This window comes from Mangifera indica, chromosome 11, assembly GCF_011075055.1.
Source record: "Mangifera indica cultivar Alphonso chromosome 11, CATAS_Mindica_2.1, whole genome shotgun sequence".
Classification (NCBI taxonomy): Eukaryota; Viridiplantae; Streptophyta; class Magnoliopsida; order Sapindales; family Anacardiaceae; genus Mangifera; species Mangifera indica.
The window spans coordinates 1162150-1183694 of record NC_058147.1 but is presented as its reverse complement, the minus strand read 5'-3'; the positions used below and the strand labels follow the sequence as shown (position 1 = coordinate 1183694).

The 21545-nt window shown below is 36.6% G+C and overlaps 3 protein-coding genes across 5 annotated transcripts; 1 reads left to right on the top strand and 2 right to left on the bottom strand.

Moving 5' to 3' along the window:
* The first annotated feature begins 499 nt into the window (after window positions 1-499).
* Window positions 500-1744, top strand: LOC123229973. Its single transcript, XM_044656040.1, has 2 exons — window positions 500-967; window positions 1063-1744. The coding sequence occupies exons 1-2, from the start codon at window positions 574-576 to the stop codon at window positions 1569-1571; spliced, it is 903 nt and encodes a 300-aa protein (XP_044511975.1). The 5' UTR covers window positions 500-573; the 3' UTR covers window positions 1572-1744.
* A 2439-nt stretch (window positions 1745-4183) lies between these two features.
* Window positions 4184-9910, bottom strand: LOC123229395 (squamosa promoter-binding-like protein 14). The gene is made up of 11 exons (XM_044655177.1): window positions 9407-9910; window positions 8623-9257; window positions 8250-8449; window positions 7337-8175; window positions 7158-7232; window positions 6949-7056; window positions 6746-6863; window positions 6429-6564; window positions 6203-6347; window positions 5494-6090; window positions 4184-5186 (listed from the first exon to the last, which is right to left on the bottom strand). Exons 2-11 carry the CDS (start codon window positions 9207-9209, stop codon window positions 4761-4763), a joined length of 3231 nt encoding a protein of 1076 aa, XP_044511112.1. The 5' UTR covers window positions 9210-9257; window positions 9407-9910; the 3' UTR covers window positions 4184-4760.
* Window positions 9911-13875: 3965 nt separating this feature from the next.
* On the bottom strand, window positions 13876-20979 carry LOC123228595 (trichohyalin-like). Of its 3 annotated transcripts, XM_044654019.1 has the most exons (9): window positions 20585-20975; window positions 19941-20467; window positions 18060-19610; window positions 17803-17961; window positions 17481-17660; window positions 16947-17150; window positions 15895-15993; window positions 15235-15819; window positions 13876-15129 (listed from the first exon to the last, which is right to left on the bottom strand). In XM_044654019.1, the coding sequence occupies exons 2-9, from the start codon at window positions 20421-20423 to the stop codon at window positions 14776-14778; spliced, it is 3615 nt and encodes a 1204-aa protein (XP_044509954.1). In that variant the 5' UTR covers window positions 20424-20467; window positions 20585-20975; the 3' UTR covers window positions 13876-14775. The 3 variants fall into 3 exon arrangements, with proteins under 3 accessions (XP_044509954.1, XP_044509952.1, XP_044509953.1); XM_044654017.1 differs by having other exon boundaries at window positions 18060-20467; window positions 20585-20979; XM_044654018.1 differs by having other exon boundaries at window positions 16947-17141; window positions 18060-20467; window positions 20585-20976.
* Window positions 20980-21545: the final 566 nt, after the last annotated feature.

Here is a 21545-nt window from a genome sequence, read left to right as displayed (position 1 = left end):
TTTAAGTTGGAAAAATGGCATTAGTGTATAAGTATGAAAGTAAAAGAGTCTTACCCTATGAACTAATTTATGGGGTGGGAGAAACTCGATATTATCTATCAGTTTTCACTCAACAAATATAAGTCTTCAGAAAAATTGAACTCTAAATTTTGCCTACAAGTTAACGATATTCTACTAATGAACTAACCCATTAAGGTCATATATGGTCAATTTTATATGCAACAATTTTTGAATATCCAATTGAATATTTAGATAATGTATCATAATATGATTGGGTGTTACTTTATCCTTAATTCAAAATCATTCAATTATATAATAACATATCATCTGAATACTTAATCGGATACTCAAAGGTAAATACATATGGTTTTTATATATATATATTTGAGTACAACAGTGATTATGCCACATGCAAAATATCCAGGCTGTCTCTGAATTAAGTTAAGAATGAAGCATCTAACTCTCTTTGCATGGGCTCCAATAGTGTCAACTTTTTCTTGCATAAATATATTCCACTTCCTTTGCAATCTGTACCACTAAGCTAATTGATTGACTTATTGAAAGAAGTTCACTATGTTGAACAACAATCCTGCATCCTTTCAGCTCAAAAGATCCACCACAATGGACCTCATAAACCCTCCTCAATCAACTCTCTACTCGGCAAAACCACCTCCACGATCAGCTTCATTTGGCCCAAGAGCATCTCCTCACTGTGAATTCCCAACCTCTCCACAATTCTTCCTGGGAGAAAAAATCTTTCATTTCAATCACCCACAACACCACTTATCAGAAATGGACTCCTCTGAACTCTTCACATGTAGAGGCTGCAAAGAGTATGGCTCAGGCAAAAGGTTCTCTTGCCAACAATGCGATTTTCAGCTTCACCGCTTTTGTGCTTCGGCCCCTCAGACTCTTCTCGGCCATCCCTTCCACATCCACCACCAGCTTATTTTTCAAACAAAACCAGGTCAGTCTCAGCAACATACATGTCAAATAGACAAATATTTTCTCTCAAAGTATTATCAAGAGTCTGATTTACTGAAAATTTTCATTTTCCATCAGTTTATAAAGTAGGGCTCGGAAAATCAAGATGTGATGCGTGTAGCAAGACAATCAAAGGTTACAATTTCCGCTGCATCGCATGCAGCTTCCAGATGCATCCTTGTTGCGCTAAGCTGTCTAACGAGATGAATTTCGATTCGCTTCATCAACATGCTTTAAAAATTTTACCAGTGACGCCTTCAGCAAATAATGGTGATGACGGACCTGCTTTTGTTTGCGGTGAGTGCAGGGGGAAGCGATCAGGCAGAGTGTACAAGTGCTCAGTTCCGGCATGCAAGTACTATCTGCATTTAGTTTGTGCTAAGAACATGGTGAACGGGCTCCATGCAAATGATATTAAGAGAGTCGATAAGCCGAGCAAGCTTGCATCTGTAGCAAAGACTGCTTCTCAAGTGTTTGCAGATTTCCTTGGAGGGTTTGTGGAAGGACTTGGAGAAGGTTTTGGTGAAGTCATTGTTACAAATATGACAAGAGGAGGATCAATGGATCAACCCAATTATAAGCGCTAATTATTATGATTCTTATGTTGATTTTATATGTGTGTGTATGTATGTATGCATATGCTGCAGATGTTGTTTATAGCAGATGAAGTTGATTGGTTTGAATCAATTATATATATTTTCTCTTGTAAATGAAATCAATGTATTCCTGTTTGCTATAAGAATTCGATATGCTTGAGAAAGTTTTGCATGTGAATGGATGATAATTGAAACTTGTCAAATCCTTGTGGGTTGTTACTAGCTGGGAACCATAGGGCCGAATTTGATCGGTACCAATTTGGATCAAATCTAAAGTTGAATTATTTTGAAGTTTAAGTTTTGCCTTCTTTAATTATGAATTGAATATAGCCTCAGTAATACCACTTTTGGATTAATTTCTCAATCTTCTGATTTCAAAGCAAACCTTATAAACTTTATTTTTCAGGAGGTTTCACTTCATAAACTTTCTCCGGTTGCGGTGTCATTCTGCATTTCTCTTGTGTATCCGAATGCTAATTCGGATGCTACTGGCAGCTAACATGGTGGCCATTGCCCAGTCCAAACAATTGGGCCAGGTTCTAAATACTAAGCACCCAACACAGACAAGTTTGTAGCCTTCATTTCAAAGGAAATTTGAGCTTGAATCAAAGTTATAATGTCTAATTTGAACTCAAATTCATTCAAATTGATATAAAGTGTCATCAAAAGGCAGTCAATTGGATAATCGTATAATCGGTTAAATAAATAGTATTATCAATAAGATAAATAATGTTATAAAAGACTTCGAGTGTAATAAATAGTGTCATAAAAAAAAGGTCAAAGGACTATTTCACCCCTAAGTTTAGTTGCATTGTCAAAGTTATACCTACAAAATTTGAAAAACCTGAAGTCCCATCTGTTGACTAATTGGGATTAAAATTTTTTATTAGAAGTAAGGGTAAGATTGTTACTTTACTAATAATATTAAAAAATATAAAATTTATTATATTTTTTCTTCCTAAGTTTTAAAAATTAACATTTCACCACTCTTAAAATTTTTTAACTTTGAAAAGTCATATTTTTTCCTAAAACCTTAAATTTTTTTTTTTTTTCCTTCGACTATTTTCTCCAACCATCTGGAAAAGGCGACGACGAAATCTCTTTGTTGACAAAGAGATCTAAGCTCTAGATCTCTTTATCTCCGATGAGGAAAATTTATTTATATGCATCGACCAATAATTTAGGGTGGAGAGGGAGGTCGTCAGTGCCGGAGAGGTAAAGAAAAAATTTGGTGGAAAAATGTGACTTTTCAAAGTTAGAAAACTTTAGGTAGGGGAGAAGTTGTTAGTTTTTAAAATTTAAGAGAGAAAATCTAATGAATTTTATATTTTTTTTAATATTATCAGTAAAATAACGATTTTATCTCTGACTCTAACAAAAATTTTAATAATAATTACGTTATAAATAAGATTTCAGGTTTTTTAAATTCTGTAAATACAACTTTAAGAACATAGTTAAACTTGGGTGGGACATAGTCCTTTGGCCTTAAAAAACAAGGTGATTTCAAATTGAACAACTAAATTAAAATTCTTAACTTAAAATTGATTTGAACATTCGTATAAGATCCGCCCTGATCATGGGAGAACTCGGCTCTCCACAGCACGTGAAAGCGAAACTGGCAGGTGATGCGTATGGTATATCGTCGATGACAATCTAGAGCTTTGAATTTCATGCTGATTTATTGTACTTATTTATCCAAACAACCAAAACGACGTGACAGCTTATCCGTTTTTACTTATCACAACAGCACTAGACTACAATTGAGGTGTCGTTTTGATCCAAAACCCAAATCAACGCAGACATGGTTGAGCTAATCCATTGGCTACCTTATCCTAAAGCCAATCTGAGAGGAAATTCACTCAGTCAAATTCACTGCTAGTTCCTCATTCAAACTTTCAGTTATTTCTTTTTTTTATGTTTTTCAATAATAAGTTTGCCGGATTCAGACCGGGGTTGACTCTGCCAGTCCAGACCTTGACCATTTTATTTTGTTTGACCGACCATTCAGACCGATGATGCCTAGATGACGATAACAATACAAATAAATTTATACTTACATAAATGTCCCCAACTCAATGATGCACGTCCAATCAAAAACAAGGAGACCCAATTTAGGGATGCAAATAAATTGAGCTTAGTTCGAATTTAGTTCAATGGAGTAAGCATAAGACTCGAACTTGACATGCCCAAAAGTTGTTAATTTGAGTTTAAACTCAACAATGAAAGTGAAGACGTGAATTATAACTAAACTTCACAACTTATAATTTATCAATTATCACACATATTCAAAATTAGATAATAAGAATTCATAATATAATTACATAATTTTAAATTTTTAAGGGTTTATTGATATCATATTCAAACTGAACAACAAGCTTACAAATTAAGCAACGATGAGTTTGACTCAACATGACAAATACTGCAAGTAGCTTATGATCTACTTATTGACCGTTAATAACTAGTTTTAACCATAATATAAACCACCAGTTTTGCCCTTAGCCTGTATCAAATTAACCACTGATCTCATTTAGACCAGCTCAACCAGCCAATCCGAGTTTTAAAACAATGACCCAAAAAAATAAAAAATAAAAAATAAAAAAAACTGCAAAGAGAAAAAGAGAGATGGGGCATTTAGAGTGCCCTCTTATTTGAAATATATGTCAACAAATATTTCACTATCTAACCATACAGGTATAGTTTGTTGGGTGGTTGATTGAGCTTCTTTACAGTGACAAAAACCAATACATAAGTCAGTTATACTTGCAAGTTGGTAGCTTTCTAGAATTTAAAAAAAAAAAATGGAATAACAACTATATAAATTAATTTAGTTGAAGTTCTCAGACCTGTATAATTCACTTGCTTGTGCCTTCTTAATCACCTCATCATCTTTGACCTCAATCTCTGCTTTGTTTTCATTGCAAAATCTCCAATTCCAAGTTTTGTATTTCTTAGGTCTTAGGTGCGCTAGCTTTCTGCAATTTGAGTAAATTTTTTCATATACAAACACAAATGCTGTTTTCTTCCATTGCCATCGTCTTCTTCGACCAAGCCCTACATCACTTTCACCGCATATATCTCCTCTGGCCTAACTGCACCATAAGATGCAAGCAATATCTTGGCTCCGTGTATCTTTCCCATTATCAATGCCTTGGACCATAATCCAAGTTTTGCCATTATTGATTACTTTGGACCATAATCCAAGTTGTCCCACTTAAATTGAGCAAGACCAATGTTCGGAGAACCTCGCAAGAATAGGCAGACACAAACACAGACAGCAGCAACGGCAAGCATTGAATGAATATAAGGACCATGAAGCAAGCCCTGTGTACCTGGAACCTTTCTGTTGACTTTTGTTGCAACAATTGCACACCTGGCACAAGATTTTTGCTTTTTTCTTAATTGGGAACTTATCTGATACGTCTGGTCCGCTGTCAAGCCAGAACGCTCTATCTCCATGCCAATCAACACAGAAACCTGGCCGTTTCTTCTGTCGGAAAGTTTACGCTCCACAAGCTTGTTGTAAGAGTGGTTATTCCTCATAATGGTATAAGAATATGGAGACTGCCCATGTCTATCAAGAAGAGTATTCCAGCAGGACAACCCAATCTACAGAACAACAAAACAATATTAAGGTAAAAGATTTATTACAAATTAATAAGTAAAATGGTCCAACACAGAAAGTTACAATAGTAAAACTATCCACATTGCCCAATCCCTTCGAGTAAATGAATAAATCTCAGTGGCATATATAATGTAAAGCAAGCACTCTCTCGTCTACAGTTTTCAAACATCCACCATCATCAACAAAGAGAACTACTCTATGATCTATCATGAATAATTATACAGAAGAAGGTTAAGATTTTTGGAAGCATGACTCAAAATAACTCAGGAGTGAGTAAGCAGTGTACAATACCTCCTGTGGATCATTTGTCAAAGCATCTATCATATCATCTGAATCCGTTGTACATGCAGCCAAATGTAGAGGTGTAATACCACCTGGTCCTGCTAGGCTTGGCGGAAAAATATACTTTTTGGTACCATTACTGCCACTTATAGAGTAACCAATCAGTAAGTCAGCCATGCGTCTGCACCTCCTTTTCACTGCCCGGTTCAAGAGCTGAATCTCAGTCAGCATATCCAAAGACTCCCTAGATAAATCATCCATATCCAAATTTCTCTCTACCATAATGTCCAGGATTGCTTTTACTAAAGCACAGCAGTCATGTTCGACTGAGAATATGAGTAAAAACTTTAAGCGAGTGGAGGAATATTCAGGGCCCTCATGCACAGAAGTCCTTTTCCTTTGGAACAGCCATCCAAGTTCATTCAAGAAGTGCACAGTTTCTTCCTTTGATCTGGGCCTGCCATAATCATGAGCCTGATCTTCGGAAATGATATCACATACCTTAGCCTCTGTCTCAAATTCCGATTCAAGAAGTCTCAATTCTTTACAAATTGCAGCATCTGCTATTATAACAGGAAAACTGTTGCCCTTGAAACCGTTTTCCACCTGTTCAAAACAAGCAGGAATCAGGTAAAGCACAACTTTTCTCAAATATTCTCTTTTAGATTATCAGAAGTTTCAGACCTGAAAATAGACCAATCTCATTTAAAAATCTTACCTCAATAAAAAATCGTCCAATAACACTAGGAGATGCATTCTGAAATTTAAGGCCACCCAAGTTTATCTCATCATACATGGTTCCCTGATATGATGACCCTGTTACCTCCTGTGATGTGTACCCACCCATATACATGCAATGGATCCTGTCAAGAATAAGATACATTTCTGAAAATGGAGACCGAAAAAGGGATGAATTCCTTGCACAAAATGCACATTCTGCTTACTTGGTTCCAGGCCGAGTCAGATTTCTGCCCCTCAAAATAAGAGAGTTTTCTTGCCCACCGACAACTGCCAAAGGAGACACAGAGATCAACTCAGGAGAACTCCATGTTCTCCAGGACTTGCATAGACGAATCTTCCCTGTACATGGATTTCATGCAAGCAATTTTGAAACAATTACAGTAATAATGCAATAACCAACATTTGTAATAGACATTGCTTCATTCAATTATGAACATACCTCTAGTACAAAACGCATCAAAATGTTAGCAATCCAAAAAATTAAGAGCAATGAAAAAGCAACATTTACAGTAGTACTCACCCTCCTTATGTGATGCCAACTGTCTGCCCGTATGAATCAAAAACCTTGCATTTCTCCAAAAATCTGAATCTGAATCTTGGACCAAAGCATTGACATGTTGAAGCAGATTTCCTTCAAACTGTAAAAACCATACACACCATGCAAGTTGTCAGCAAAATGTTTTGATCCTAGACAGCCAATATGTAGTATAGCCCTATACTTACTTGCTCCCAAGCAGCTGATGACATTGACACATAAATTGATAATACCACGCAACCAGGGCGTATGTAGCTTTCCATTTCTGATGGACTATTAGAAAGCCAATTGTAGATCTGAGAAATGTAAAGCAGATCATCATTTAGCTCACCAATATGCAAAACTTATTATATTCTAGAGGCAATCAGAAATAATGAGAAAACCATGAACTGCTTACCTGTGTCCGCAATGTCCCAGGAAAATGACTAGGATCCTTGTCAAATAATTTAAAAATTATCCGGCCGGTGCGATCCTGTACAGGAATTATAAAAGCTTTAGAACGCTATAAACCTTACCTTAAATAAGTAATAAACAGAGAATTTAAATCCCAAACAAAGTGGTTGAAGGACAAACTACCTGGGCATCAGAGTTCGAGCTAGAAGGTGAATGATCAGACCCAGAAGAAGAAGTATACCCAGTTTGATATGGGAAAGATTGAAATGAACAATGATCAGTTCCTCTCTTTGAACCTCTAAAGAGCTCAAGAGGCATAACAGAACCACAAGTCCGGCTCGCTTCGACATTTGCATTGGCATCCCTGCTGACAGATTTCTTTTGAATCTTCATAGTTTCTGTTGTGCTCTGCATTGGGAACAACTTTTGCACAACAGGAGATGAAGATGGAGATCTCTCGTCAGTGGGGTTACTACTGTCAGACGAGAAATACTTCCTTGAAGATGACAGTTTTGGTGGGCCGTCATCCTCCGGCGAAGAGCTAAACAACTGCAACGGTAAATTAGCACAAGTTTCTTGAATTTGGCAATCTGAATCTTCAATAGGCGACTGGTAACTATTACTACTTCTTTCTCCTTGAACAGAAGGAAACTCTAAGGTACTTCTCTTTTTAAAGTTAGGAGTTGCTTGGTCAAGACAGGTCAACTTTGTTTTCTCACTATCACTGCCATGGCTACTTCTTTGGGAGAGAATTGTGAGAGCATCTGGAGCAGAAGTAGCTTGGGTGGTTGACAGGACAGCTAGCAAGTCCATGGTTGATGGAGAAGATGTGTTCCCGTTCAACCTGCCCTGGAATTCTGAGGAAGGTTGCTCTGGATTTTTCCCATTCAAATTTCCAGTACTTGGCAACTTCACAGCTAGGTCCGCTGGCAGAGGTAGTGAATTTATTTTACTAAGAATCATAATTAATTGGTCTCTATCTGGTACTGATGAGCGGTTGCTGCTTTTGTCTTCGGTTTTTCCTATAATTTTTAATACAAAAATTTCAGCTAGTAATCTTAGGATGAACAAATATTTACTAGGTCAGTGCTCTTACCTTGTGCACAAGTTATCGTGGCTAGAAGGTTGACAATATCCAAACTCCCACTTGTGGGGTTAACGTGATTCTGATTTGGAGGGATTAACAGACGGGAGGTAACGTCATCCGGCTGGTTTTTCCTTCTTCGCCTGTTATGCCCAGCAAGTCTACGCCTACAACTTCTCTTTCCCTCATCAAACTCTGAAAGTGGGTGAAACCTGCAAAGATTTTTTATACGAATTGAAAGTTGAACTTCAAACAAAATTAGCTAAAACCAAAAGCCCTCATATCTTACCAAAAATAACACATAAATTCTATAAATCTAAACTAGCAACAATGAAATAATTGACTTTAGAGAAAATAAAACTTATAGAAAGAGAAAGTTTGGAACCTGCTGCACTGCTGGCAGAACCTCTGCATCTGCTTCGCAACAAGAGCTGTAGTAGATTTACTATGAAGTTCACACACTTTATGTCGTCGGTGATAGTCTTTTGCATTTGAGAGATCTTCTTTACAGTTATCTACCTGACACATAGGGTAAGAGGTGCTTCCCAGAGGTCCAGACCGGACCCTTTTGCTGGGTCTGGAAACAGGCTCCTCCACACTATTTAAACACCCAGCAAGATTCAAATCAAGCCGGCCATCGTCCTCATTCACAACGCTAACACTAGTATTCTTCTCTATCGTCACCTTGTGCACCTCTGATGCTACTGACGCTGATGCAACTGAAGCTCCCAAACGAAGAGAATCAGAGGAGTCTCGTGGGTTGGCAGTAAATCTGACGCTATCCCAATCCCATAGCTTAGGGTTCCAGTTATCTATTCTCTGTTGCTGTGATTGGTATTGGTAATTAAAATTTGGAGCTTGATACGAATGATGGCGCTTTTTAGCCATAGAAGTCGCCTCACAGAATCTACTAGAAAGGGCTTGATGATGCATAAATATAGGAGGAGCCATTTGTGCACCTACTTCTTCCATTTCTTTCTAAAATCTTCAATCCCGAGTTCCCAACTACTTACTCATGTCCTTAAATAACCAAAACAAACAAAAAAAAAGCCCAATTAATATTTCTAATTATTGCAAATAAAGCTCCAGGTCTTCAAATCAGATCACGCAAAGATTAAGCACCAAAAATTAAAAAAAAAAATAGTTGCAGACTCAGAAAAATTACATACCTTCACAGAATTGTTCATGGCAGCCACATCTCCTTTGAAACAAATAAAAAAAAAACTAGAAGTCTATTTTATCAATATTAGCTCAGATCTAACTTCAATCAACACCATACAATTAATCTGAAAAACAGAAATCTGAAACCGTTAAAACTCGAGTCAACTCAACCGATTCAGCACATGATGAAAATAAGAGAAGGGTATTCTTCCCCCTTTGCTCGCTGATTTGGTTTCACTTTTCTCTCTCATCATCTACTGAGTCGTGATCCTGAGTCTACTGACCCTTCTTTTTCATATAATTTTCAAAATTCAAATTTATTTATTTTCTTTCTTATCTTCTAAACAAACATTTCTTTCGGTGTTGGTATAACCTGTAAATTCAACCAAACTTGAGGTTTTACTTGTGGCCGACCACTGACCTGCGTGCGTGTGAAGAATCCAAGACTCTTCCCTTCCCATGCACTTTCACTTTCTATCATATGAAAGCAAAGGGCAACTAAATTTGACCATTTACTTCCATGGATTCAAGGCTGCTTACTCTGGAAAATTTTACAGGTCCAATAGTTACCTTAATTCTTTACCTAAAATTAACTTAAAAATCTGCCAGCACAGAATCTTTCCTACGTCACCTCACAGTAACGTTCTGTGGACTTTTGCGAATCGGGCACGGGTTTTATTCAGTTTCATATTTCTGAGGGACGATTCAAATAAACATTATATCAGAATGTGATAGTTTCAGCTATTCCAAAATTTTTACATAACAAGCCCGATGGCTTGATCGGATTAACCCAAAGGTAGGAGGTAGATTTGAATCAAGTCAAATCCAAATATAAATTAATTTGAGTTTAATTTTAATTTGAATTAAATTTAAATAAAAATTCTAACTCAAATTTAATTCAAATTTAATTTGAATAATAATTCAAGTCAAGGGAACTTAGTTTAAATTCATCCTTATCAATAATTGAATCACGGTCTACTGCAATTTGTTTGATCTAACTTTGGATCAATCCAACATGATTGATAAAATGCATTTAATCTTCATTGTGGCCCAAAAAGATCAGGTAGAAACCGATTCGATTGATCGATATGGTGTGTGTTTTACAACAAAGCTTTTTGGATGGACTGATCTTGTCAAACAGTAATAACTTTATTGCAATTGTGCTGGTTAGGCTAGAGAGTATTTTAGGTCTCGCTTTTGTGAGCAAAGCAGCTAGAGCAGAGCAGAGCAGAGGCAGTACACCATTGAATAAGAGAAAGCTGAATCACATGGTATTGTATTAGATTAAAAATACAGCTATGAAAATCAACTGGAGCCATGTGAAAGAAGAGAATGAGGCATTTACAATATGCCAATTTGCGTGTGGGATGTACCTAAAGTTAACGAGATCAAGGTACATCTATGTTTGAAATGGCTATCACTTTATCGATAAACGTGACACAAATGGATACGGGTTTCGATTATATTGTTAATAGATAGGTATCTCATATTTTGGTGAGTTGGTGAATGAGATAAGTGTGAATATGAATCAAACTGAGTTTAAATATTTCTTGATTCTAATTTAACTCGATTGAAAAATTAGATGGTTTAAGTCCATTAAATCAAAATTAAAGATAGTTTGAGTTCAAACTTAGTTTCTAAATTTAAAGTTTGAAACTCAACTTAAGTTTATAACTCAAATTAAAAACTTAAATTTATGACTTATTAATAAAATAATATCATTTATTACAATCATTTGATATGACTTAGATTGAGTAGTGAGTTAAATTCAAACCGAATTAAATCATTATTTTACTTGTGGGTCATACTAGAAAGAATTTTATTTAATTTGAGTTTAATTCATTTCAAAAATAAAACAACCCTTTTAACTTTACTCAAATTTGAAATAAATAAATGTGAATTGAATTAAATTACACTGAGCTAATTTTTGAGATTGAGTTTGCTCAATTCCAATATAATCCTAAGAGTTGGGGCAACACTCTTAAGCCACTAAATAGTTTAAATGATACCCCACCCGAAAAAAACAAATGTTGTGTGCAAATTGGAAAATGAGAGGTACGGGGGGTTAAGAATGTCATGCTTTCCGACTGGAAACCGCGTATGCGGTGGAAAAGATCCGTCGGCGTCACGTACGTGGCAAAAGGGCCAAGGCCGCCCAATTCATGGTTTCACACTGCTAGTCTAAAAGGACGAAATTAGCCTTGTGTGTTTGATGAAATTGCAGAAATGGTTAAGATTAGGTGTTTGAAATAACTAAACATGCCCTTGTATGCCCTATTCAGGACTGTACAATTTTGTCATGCATCATTAATGTAAAGAAATAGGTGTGTCTCAATTTCTATTGGGCATTGGGTAAAATATCAAGTTAAAAAAAAAAAAAAATTTGTGTTGTGGTATTGAGTGCTGGTGGTTAACGTATTTACATCCGATCAGAATTTAACTTGATGAAATGGTTAATCTAAATTAATCGGTAATCGTATAAGTTAATTAATTGTTAAATCAAATTATAACTTAAATAAATATATAAAATAATTTTACTTATTTAATTATTAAATATAAAATCTAATTTATTGTTGTGGCACACAAAGCCAATTAAGTGTTTGTTTCAAGTCTTAATAGTAATTTTTTAAAAATTAAATAAAATTATGCAAACATAAAATGCCAAAGTTTTAGTCAATGCACCTAGTCCGATCTAGATTTGAAAGCAATGATAAAAGCTAATATCATCCCAATGTGAATGAGTGAGGGCATGAGATATCATAGTTCGCTGCATCGGGTTGAATGTTCGTTTTGTTTAGTTACTCGAATCGGGTAAGGCCACAGGTCTCAATCGACTAGCCAACCTCATCCGGGTTTGAGTACCATGGTGATGGCCAACATGGTCCAGATGTGAATGAGTGAGGGTGTGGAACTAGTTGTGGTGTGTGACATATAATAGTACGACACATTTGGTTGGATGCTTATGCTTTTTTGCAAATGTACAATTCCACTTAGATACATCAATTGGGCCGGGTCAAATGGAGACTCAGTCCGAAGCACGAAAAAAAGTTCGGACACGATAAAGCCCTGCCCCGACACTGTAGAGTGTTGGGTCGGGCCCATGGGTCTACCGGGCTGGGCTTAAGGCTTTAATATTAGGCCATGGACTGACCCGATCTGATATTGTTTATAAAATATATTTTTTTTTTCTGGACGGCATAAGCAAAATAAAAGGCAGCAGAAGCCTCTGCATAATTTTAAATTTTTTTTAAAAATAAATCTATTTTATTTTCCTTTATTTTCATTTTTATTTATAAATCTTTTAATCCCTCAATTTCAATTATTTTATTATATTTTCAATCTCATTAATTCTATTTCGAAAAATATCTAAATTCGTAAATAATAATTTTTTATATTTATAATTTCATTTTTATTTTAATTTTAATTTTATAATTACAAAATATTATAAAATATATAAATTCACAAATAATAATTATTTATTTTTAAAGAATTCGAAGATTTAAATATAAAAGATGAGTAGATAAATATTATATAGTAGATATATTTTATTTATGTTTTGTAATTTATACCGTATGTAAATTAATTTATTTGTACTATGTTATCAATTTATAATATTTTTCATCATATAATTACGGTATTTCTCCGTTACAAGTGAGAGATTATAAATAAAATATTCGGGATACTGTTATTGGTTTTAATAATTGAAAAAAATTTATGTTAAAAAATTTTAATTAAAAAAATTTTAAAAAAATTGATTAAATGGGTCAGACCGACCCGATTAAAGCCCAATCCGGCCCGATACGGTTAATGTCCGTTATTATATAGGCCGGGCTTGGGTCTTTATATTTCAATGGACCGGTCTGACCCGAAGGTCTATTACTGTTTAAGTCTTAGACCCAGCCTAACTCATTAACCCAATGGGCCGAGCCGGAGCTGGCCCGCTCCGGTCCATTGACATCTCTAATTCCACTTATAATACGTAGAAGTTGGGTTTGGAATGCATCGGCCCGGGTTAAAAAGGGAAAAGGGGATTTGATTGACAGAAGGGGGACAGCTGTTTTTGTTCGTGCGGAGTTGTGAGAATGGACTGTATTAAAATTCCAAAGCCTTGTAATTTTGGTACCGTACAAAGTTCCAAGTACTCCACTGAAACAAAAACGACTAGCCCCCCATCATCAACACACGACGCAATTCAACCCGTCCGCCTCATCCGCCTAATTGTTAAATTTCCTATTCCCCCCTCCCCCCATCTTTTTCTAGCAAAATATCTTCTCTCCAACCCATAGTTTTGAATTTTATATCAGGCCAGATTGTTCAACTGGTTTAATCTAGACCTGATGGCCAGCCTAGTCCAGCCGTCTAGGTAAGAGAAGAGTTAGTTTCATTGTATATAGATCAAGATGAATAGCCTTTCCGATTCAACAGATTATCATCCCCACCACAGAGATAGTGAAAAATCTAAAATATGTTCACCAGATTCAAAAAGTAAAAATATAAATAGCTTTCACCTAAAACTTTTTCAAATATAGAACAGATTATCATCCCCGCCTCTGTAATGGAATCACTTATTTCACATTCAAATGAATTTTATGAGGATCTCTAAGCCAATGAACTATCACTAATTCTGTGCCAATAAGGCTAGAAACATTAAAGAGTATGCTTAATCTTTTTCCCAGTCTCATCATAGTCATGAAACATTCACAGGCTTTTGTAGAACAGCGACAAATACTTCAAATTTTCCAGTATCTGCCTTTTCCCCCTTGACCCAGTTCCGCTTTTTTCATCAGCACAACAGAAGTTATCCAACTGGAGCACGCCACCAGCCCTCAGAATTCGGTCGAGATCAAACATTAAGAGCTCTGATTTCTCGGGCTGCCTCCAACATCTAATCCGCTAGATGCGTGAACCGAACCAAACCAAACCAAGCACATTAACATAACAAGGGAATCTATGATCTAAACTCAAATACAAGGGAAACAGACTTTTTGCAGCAATAAATTCACCATACGGAGCACCAACATTATCATATCGCATGATAATAATAATTATGTTGTACAATTTTGTATATTCAGAAATTCTACATTTGATTCACAACACAGAGAGAGAGAGAGAGAGAGAGAGAGAAAATCATTATGCCTATTATATTCAATAATAAATATAAATATAATGTTAAATGGAAGCAATACCCAATAAATTTTGTTTATATAATGTTAGGACAAGAACCAACTATGGCTTGTGTGTGAAAGAAAAATGGCACTTGTAATAATGGAATGAGGATTAAGAGAAAGCAAACCTGAGAAGAGCACAAAAAGAATTGCTTGCCTACATATCTATGTATATATATCACACCAGTTGGCTAGTTAATCTGAATATGTATTTAGAAGCCAAACTGTTTCAGCCCAAATTTAGATGGAAAGCTGTCGTTCCCCAACAAAAACAAGGCAACAACAAGAAGAGCTGAAATCACCACCCACATCCATGTCTGCATCCTTCTCTTACCCCTCTTTCTAAGAGGCAGAGGGATAGATTTTGTCTTGCTCTGTTTTGTGAATTGTGCTGATTTGTTAGGCTTCTTTGTCACTGATACCAACTTTTCTCTAGTTTCAGAAGATTGAGGAATTTCCAAGGGCATTTCTGTGCTTGGAGCGGATTCTCCTTTGTTCAAAAGATCAGAGTCATCTGTTGCAGCTACTTTTCTTTTTTCCTTCTTTCTTGCTCTCTTTTCTCTTTCCTGCATGGAACAATGACCATGATTAACCAACACATACAGGTACAGAGTATAAATTTAATGCAAAATAGAAGTGCAAAGTTGTGGGAAACTCAGTGAAATTATTACCTTCTCTTTCTGTTCTGCTTCCTTTTGAGCGCGAAGTACAGCCCTGGCTTGCGCCTTCTCGGCAATTCGTTTCTTCCTCTCCAAAGCCTCCTTTGCCTTTACCTTCTCCTCTAACCGACGTTGTTCTTTCAACCTTGCTGCTTCCTCTTCCTTTCTCAATTCCTCTGCCTTCCTGGCCAATTCCTCTTCCTCCTTTGTGCGCCTAGGCTCTTCATCTCTTTCTTCTTCAATCTCATCTCTTGCCAGGCCATTAGCTGAATGAGCTGGTTTTGCTGGTCTTTTATATTTAGCCATCTGACTCTTCTGTTTCCCAACTATAGGAAGAGGCTTGTCATCCTTTTTTTCAGATTCCACCAGCACAATTTCTTCTGTCTTTGCTTCTTTAGCAGTTGAACTCTGGGGCACAGAATTATCCTTGGTCACTCTATTATTAACAAAGGGGCAAAATACAGGTGGCTCCTCATCAGGACCAAGTGTACGACCATCCAACGTCTTCAGTCTTCTCAGTGTGCTCCTAATGTTGCTATTCACATATTCTTTACGGAACTCGTTGTTGCTGTTCCACAGTTCCAACACTCTCTCCACCTAAAAAAAATGCCTTGTAAGTCACAAAGTTAGGGCTGATTAACCACATCAAAGCAAAGGACTGCATAAGCTCACCTGATTTACACAGAAATGTTGGAGTTCCTCTTTCTCTCCTTTTGATAGTAAATCATTAACTTGCTTGACATCATCCTTGTACTTCCAAAAGTGTTTGTTCTGCAAATTTAAATAAATAAAAATAAAAACAAAAAGAGTCAAATCAAACACTCGATCTCAATATCATTGTTCAATATGGTTTTACGTGTTTCCTTCAGCAATCATATGTAATTTCCAGGAGTAACAAGCTTAGAAACATAACCGTAAAACATGGTTGAAGGATCTAGCTCATAAACAAGAAAGCAAAACTAATTAGATACGTTTACTGTTTTCTTTTTTAAGACATAAGCAAGAGCCTAGTATTAATAATAAGTCAAATAAAAGGAACTTCTTGAACTGAACTGAAGAAAAAACCTAAACCACAAATTAGCATTGTTATTAACCTTATACGCATGCCTTTCTGGTGCTCAGATGGCACTTTAATCAGTTTGGCCAAAATATATCAAATGCAATACGCATAAGAATTGTGCCTTAAGGCCAGTATCCTCATAAACATACAGAAATCTAGAAAACCACAAGTAAAATAGAAATATATTTAACACAGTAGCAAAGTCAAAAAGCAACATAATTATCTGTGTGCTTAGAATGCTTCACATCTTAGAAGACTTAGAACTGCTTGAGTTAGGCTCAACAAAGTAAACAAAGGGTCACATGTGGGATTCAGTATAAGCATTAAATATTTAACAATCCGCACACCAAAAAATGTATTTATAGCCTTGTTCAAATGATAAGGTTGTTCCTTGGTAACTGTTTGTGCAAGAGCATGAGCTTTTTTGTTGAGTTTGGGAAAGATCAGTATTATAAAATGCATCCAAGGATTACAATTATGCCAATATGATATTATTATTTACTAAAGAAACTATAACAATGTTCCAATACGGTAGATTATAATAACTACAGCTGAAGCTCTTACTTTGAACATAAGGCCATGCATAGCCAAATGGGACGCCAATTTGGAGCTGCAACACTTATTCATAAAAAACAGTACCCATATAGAAATATGGAATATGTACCTTAGTATATGCTTGTTTCCTCAAATTCTGCAAATGCTTATATGCTTCCTGGCGAATTTCATCTGCAACATTGAATTCAGCATACAATTTCTTGAGTTTTTCACTTTCATCTTTATGTTTCTTTTTGGCAGCTTGAGTGGCAGCTTCAGCTTTGAGAACATTCTGTCTGAGTGAATCCGCCTCCTTCCTCAACAACTGTTGATGCTTCAGAATCAGATAACAGAATCAAGGAACACATCTATAGTCCTATGAAAAGAGAAAAAAGAGATTCCTACTCTAGATACATTTCCCACTCCCTACACTCTCTCCTTGGTCATTATTTCTACCTATCCAACCACTATACCCATGGTTATGGATATATATGAGCTAAAGATGCTTATAAGAGATTGGATATCTCATGTTTCCAGGATAAACTTATAGTTCCCAAATAGCAAGCCATATTAAAAAGAGTGTGCTTTACATGCAATATAGTTAGTGTTAGGAAAACAAACATAAATATTGAGAAGACATTTTTAAACATAAAAATAAACAAACCTTCAAGCGTTCTTCAATTTGGTCTTTCTGGTCAAAAGCCTGCTTAACATCATCCTGCTTACCCATACTAGAAGAGAACTGTTCACGAAGTTGCTTCAATTGCTTAATATCACGAATAAACTGCTTTTCTTCCTTCAGTGGAAGACTTTCATGTGCAATCTTATGCTCCATATTACGAATCTATATACATGCCATATAGTAAAACAAATACTCAACCATCGGTAACAATGCATTCAGATTTAACAAACCAAACACTAATTGTCAATAAAAGAACTAGAGAATGAAAACAAGCAGAAAGAGAAAGAAAGAAAAAAGTGCATACCCTCCCATCAATATCCTCTATAGAAATTGCATTCTTCACTTTGTTAATCATAACTTGAAGAGAATCTATTTCCTGGCGTTTGGATTTGAGCAATTCTCGTGCAGCTTTCTCTTCTAGAACAGCAACTTCTATACTATCACCATATTTCTTATTAGCATCCTGATCACAAAAAAAGAGTTTCAACAACCACAGGACCAAAAAATACAAATTTTATTATTTTATGAGGAACAAAAACAGAGTACAGAAAGATTATATACCCTTATCCCTTGGATTTCAGCACGAATAACATCTCGACTTTGAGTTTTTTCATCAACTTTTAACTGAGCTGATTTGATTTGTTCCCTTAAATTTTCATCATCGTATCTTGGAACCTTCACCAAGAAGTAGAATGGTCTTTTCACCACCTCAGCACCTGCATTCTGCATTTCAGAAGCATCAGTGACTGAGCCTTCTGGGGTAGATGCTAGTATTTCATCCCTGTGGGTCCCATCAATGCTCTCCTCTTCTTGAGAAGCTCCATGGTGTCCAAACTGAATTTCTACATTTTCATTTTCCTCCCCTACTTGACATATATTATCATCCCTGTCTTCACCAGTTAACCCCTCCACTTCTTGAATTTCCACCTTTTCTTCACCACTTAACTCCTTCAATTCTTGAATTTCTAAGCCTTCCTGATGTGTTGTATCATCACTTCCTTCACTGGCAAACTGAATTTCTCCTGTTTTATCATTACTTTTATCACTGCCCCTTTCCTCCTTTTCTTGACATGGTTTTTCATCAATCTCTTCACTCCCCTTTTCCTCTTCTTGACAAGTTTTATCATCAATCTCTTCCTCTGCTTCTTGACATGCTTTACCTACCACTTCACTCCCCTTTTCCTCTACTTCTTGACATGTTTTAAATTCAATCTCTTCACTCCCCCTTTCCTCTAGTTCTTCCACACCAGTCCCCTTTTCTTCAACAGGGGACAGAGTTCCCCCATTTTCAACATGTAAAACTTCTGGGTCCAGATTCTCAGATTCAGAAACAACACCATTGGCAACAGGCATGTCTGTGCAACTCACAACCAATCTATTTTTTATTTCAGACCCTGCTTCCATATCAGCACCTGGACAGGTAGTTTCTACAGAACAACTGACACTGGATTCTTCATCTACTTGACTGCTAATGACAGATCCACCAAGAACCTCTGATTCAGAAACATCTCCAATGGGCATTTCTGCACAACTCACAGCAGAAACGTTTCCAATTTCAGACCCTGCCATCACATCAGCACCTGGACATGTAGGCAAGCTGCTTTCTTTTTCTTCAGAGCCACTTATACTGGATTCTATGGTTGCATTGTCAACAGGGGTGGTCTGGCTGTCAATAGATTGAGGGACTCCTAAGACTTTAGACTTTACATCGGAGCCATCACTTGTCAAAGGTGATGCTTTCTCTTCTGACACTATAGAAGCAATTCCAATCTCAGTGTCTGGTCCCAAGTCATCAGCTCCAACAAAACCATTCTCAACTTCATTGTCTACCATTGTCTTGTTGACAGGATAAGAGTGAGAGGTTTCACTAGTTCCCATATCCAACTTTGGGGCTTCTGTTTCTGTTTCTGCGGATGGCAGATTTTCATCAGTGGTGGAAGCCCCTAACTCAACAGAAGGAGGTTCTGTTGTTGTCTCACTGATGCTGGCAGGGGCATCAGCATCAGGTTCTGTTGTTGTCTCATTGACACTGACAGGAACATCAAGAGGGGTTCCATTAGCAATCTCAGAAGTATTATTCAGTTGGACTGTTGTTTTCTGACTGTCACAAACCAAGTCATTAACAACAACGGTTTCACTATTCTCAACTTCATTGTCTACCATTGTCTTGTTGACAGGATAAGAATGAGGGGTTTCACTAATTCCCATATCCAACTTTGGGGCTTCCGTTTCTGTTTCTGCAGATGGAAGATTTTCATCAGTGGTAGAAGCCCCTAACTCAACAGAAGGAGGTTCTGTTCTTGTCTCACTGATGCTGGCAGGGGCATCAGCATCAGATTCTGTTGTTGTCTCATTGACACTGACAGGAACATCAGAAGGGGTTCCATTAGCAATCTCAGAGGTATTATTCAGTTGGACTGTTGTTTTCTGACTGTCACAAACCAAGTCATTAACAACAACGGTTTCCTCAGCATGTTCAGTTTCATCTGTGGCAGGATCCCTAACAACTAGAGTTTCCAAGTTAAAATCAGCCACAGGACCTGAAGCTGCTTCTGGGCCAAGTTCACCAGGGGGAACAGCCACATTGAAACCATGATCCCCCGACCGACTTTTCAACTGTTCATTCTCCTGAACCACATCACCCTTAGAAACCAATATTAGAGAATCCGAGACGTCCGAAGCCTCAATCTTTTCCCCTTCATCGTTATCATTATCAGCCTTTGATTGTTCATTAGTCAGCTCAAGTTCAACAGTTGAATTGGAATCAGAATTGAGATCCGTTTGAACAGGACCATCAGAAACGACGTCGTTTCCATTAACAAAAACATAAGAGCTGTCGGCATTGGTCGCATGACCGTTACACAGATCCTTCGGTGATAATGACACCTCACCCTCACCTCCATTCACCTCCAACTCCGCCGCCATTGCCACAAACACCAACGAACAACAACGATGATTTAAACAAAAAACTACAAACGACACAGAAAAAAACACACTAGATTCACTTTCTACCCAACTGAATTGCAATAGCAATGAAAATTAAAACACTGACATTCATCCAGATCCAGCAGATCAGATAAACGTACCTTTGTTTCAAGATCCGACGGCCAGAAATAACAATGCGAGGTGAAAGCAAGCAGATAGTAGATAGATCTCTCTCTCTCTCTTAGACAAAGCGGAATGCTCTCCTTCCTTTATCTGCTTATGAATGACAGTACAACCATATATTAACTTGCCTTTTCACTGTTTCTACCATATTTACCACACTGTTATCCTTTTTTACTGCATATTATATTTACCCAGATAATCCATATCTGCCTTGTGTCACTGTAATCGAATAATGTTTGAATGAGACAGGAGATTTTACTTCAAAGAGTTAAAAAGCTTCTTTCACAATCTTTTCTGTTGAGAGCAGGAAAATCCTTGTGAGGGAGAAGATGGATGGAGATCTGTGGAAGTGGGGTCTTAAATTCAGCTTCCGTTTCTTACTTTCTGTTGCAACTTCATCTATATATGACAAAATTCGTTGTGTCTTTATACAGAATACAAAACTGCCTTCTTCCTCTTGAAGACTAGTCTGTCTTACTATAGCTATTCCTATATGTATATATTACCATTTTTCTCCGGTTTGACTGCGCACTTCCTCATTTAAATCCATCTGTAAAACAATAATTTGTTCAATGATATGGACGTCAATGCTTCAAAATACCAACTTCTCCCAGTTCCAGCTCGATATGATAAGATTAGAGTCAAGCTAAAATTATAATTTACCTTTATATCACCATTAGTCATGACTGTTTCCCATAACGTCCTGAGCTTATAAGATTCAAATGGGGTGTTCCGAACGAGATGTGATGTGTGTAAGGGTTCGAATTCCATGTGGATGAGCATAAATAAAACTCAATTCAAATTAAAATAAATCGATTTGAAATTGATTTAAAATCGATAAATTAACACACAAATTTGAATATAAAATAATTAAACTCTATATTCAATCATAACGGCCTCAAGATTGAATGTTGTAAATTCCATTTTATATTAAAAAAT

Bases quoted from the DNA above. Each gene is read 5' to 3' on its own strand.
- LOC123229973 (XM_044656040.1), top strand. From the start codon at position 574: ATGTTGAACAACAATCCTGCATCCTTTCAGCTCAAAAGATCCACCACA. The intron at 968-1,062 runs GTCAGTCTCAGC...ATTTTCCATCAG, and splicing joins TATTTTTCAAACAAAACCAG to TTTATAAAGTAGGGCTCGGA.
- LOC123229395 (XM_044655177.1), bottom strand. From the start codon at position 9,209: ATGGAAGAAGTAGGTGCACAAATGGCTCCTCCTATATTTATGCATCAT. The intron at 7,233-7,336 runs GTAGTTTGTCCT...ATTCCTGTACAG, and splicing joins GCTCGAACTCTGATGCCCAG to GATCGCACCGGCCGGATAAT. The intron at 6,091-6,202 runs GTAAGATTTTTA...TGTTTTGAACAG, and splicing joins TTGGACGATTTTTTATTGAG to GTGGAAAACGGTTTCAAGGG.
- LOC123228595 (XM_044654017.1), bottom strand. From the start codon at position 20,423: ATGGCGGCGGAGTTGGAGGTGAATGGAGGTGAGGGTGAGGTGTCATTA. The intron at 17,962-18,059 runs GTATATAATCTT...TTTTGTGATCAG, and splicing joins CTGAAATCCAAGGGATAAGG to GATGCTAATAAGAAATATGG. The intron at 15,994-16,946 runs GTACATATTCCA...TTAAATTTGCAG, and splicing joins GGAAACAAGCATATACTAAG to AACAAACACTTTTGGAAGTA.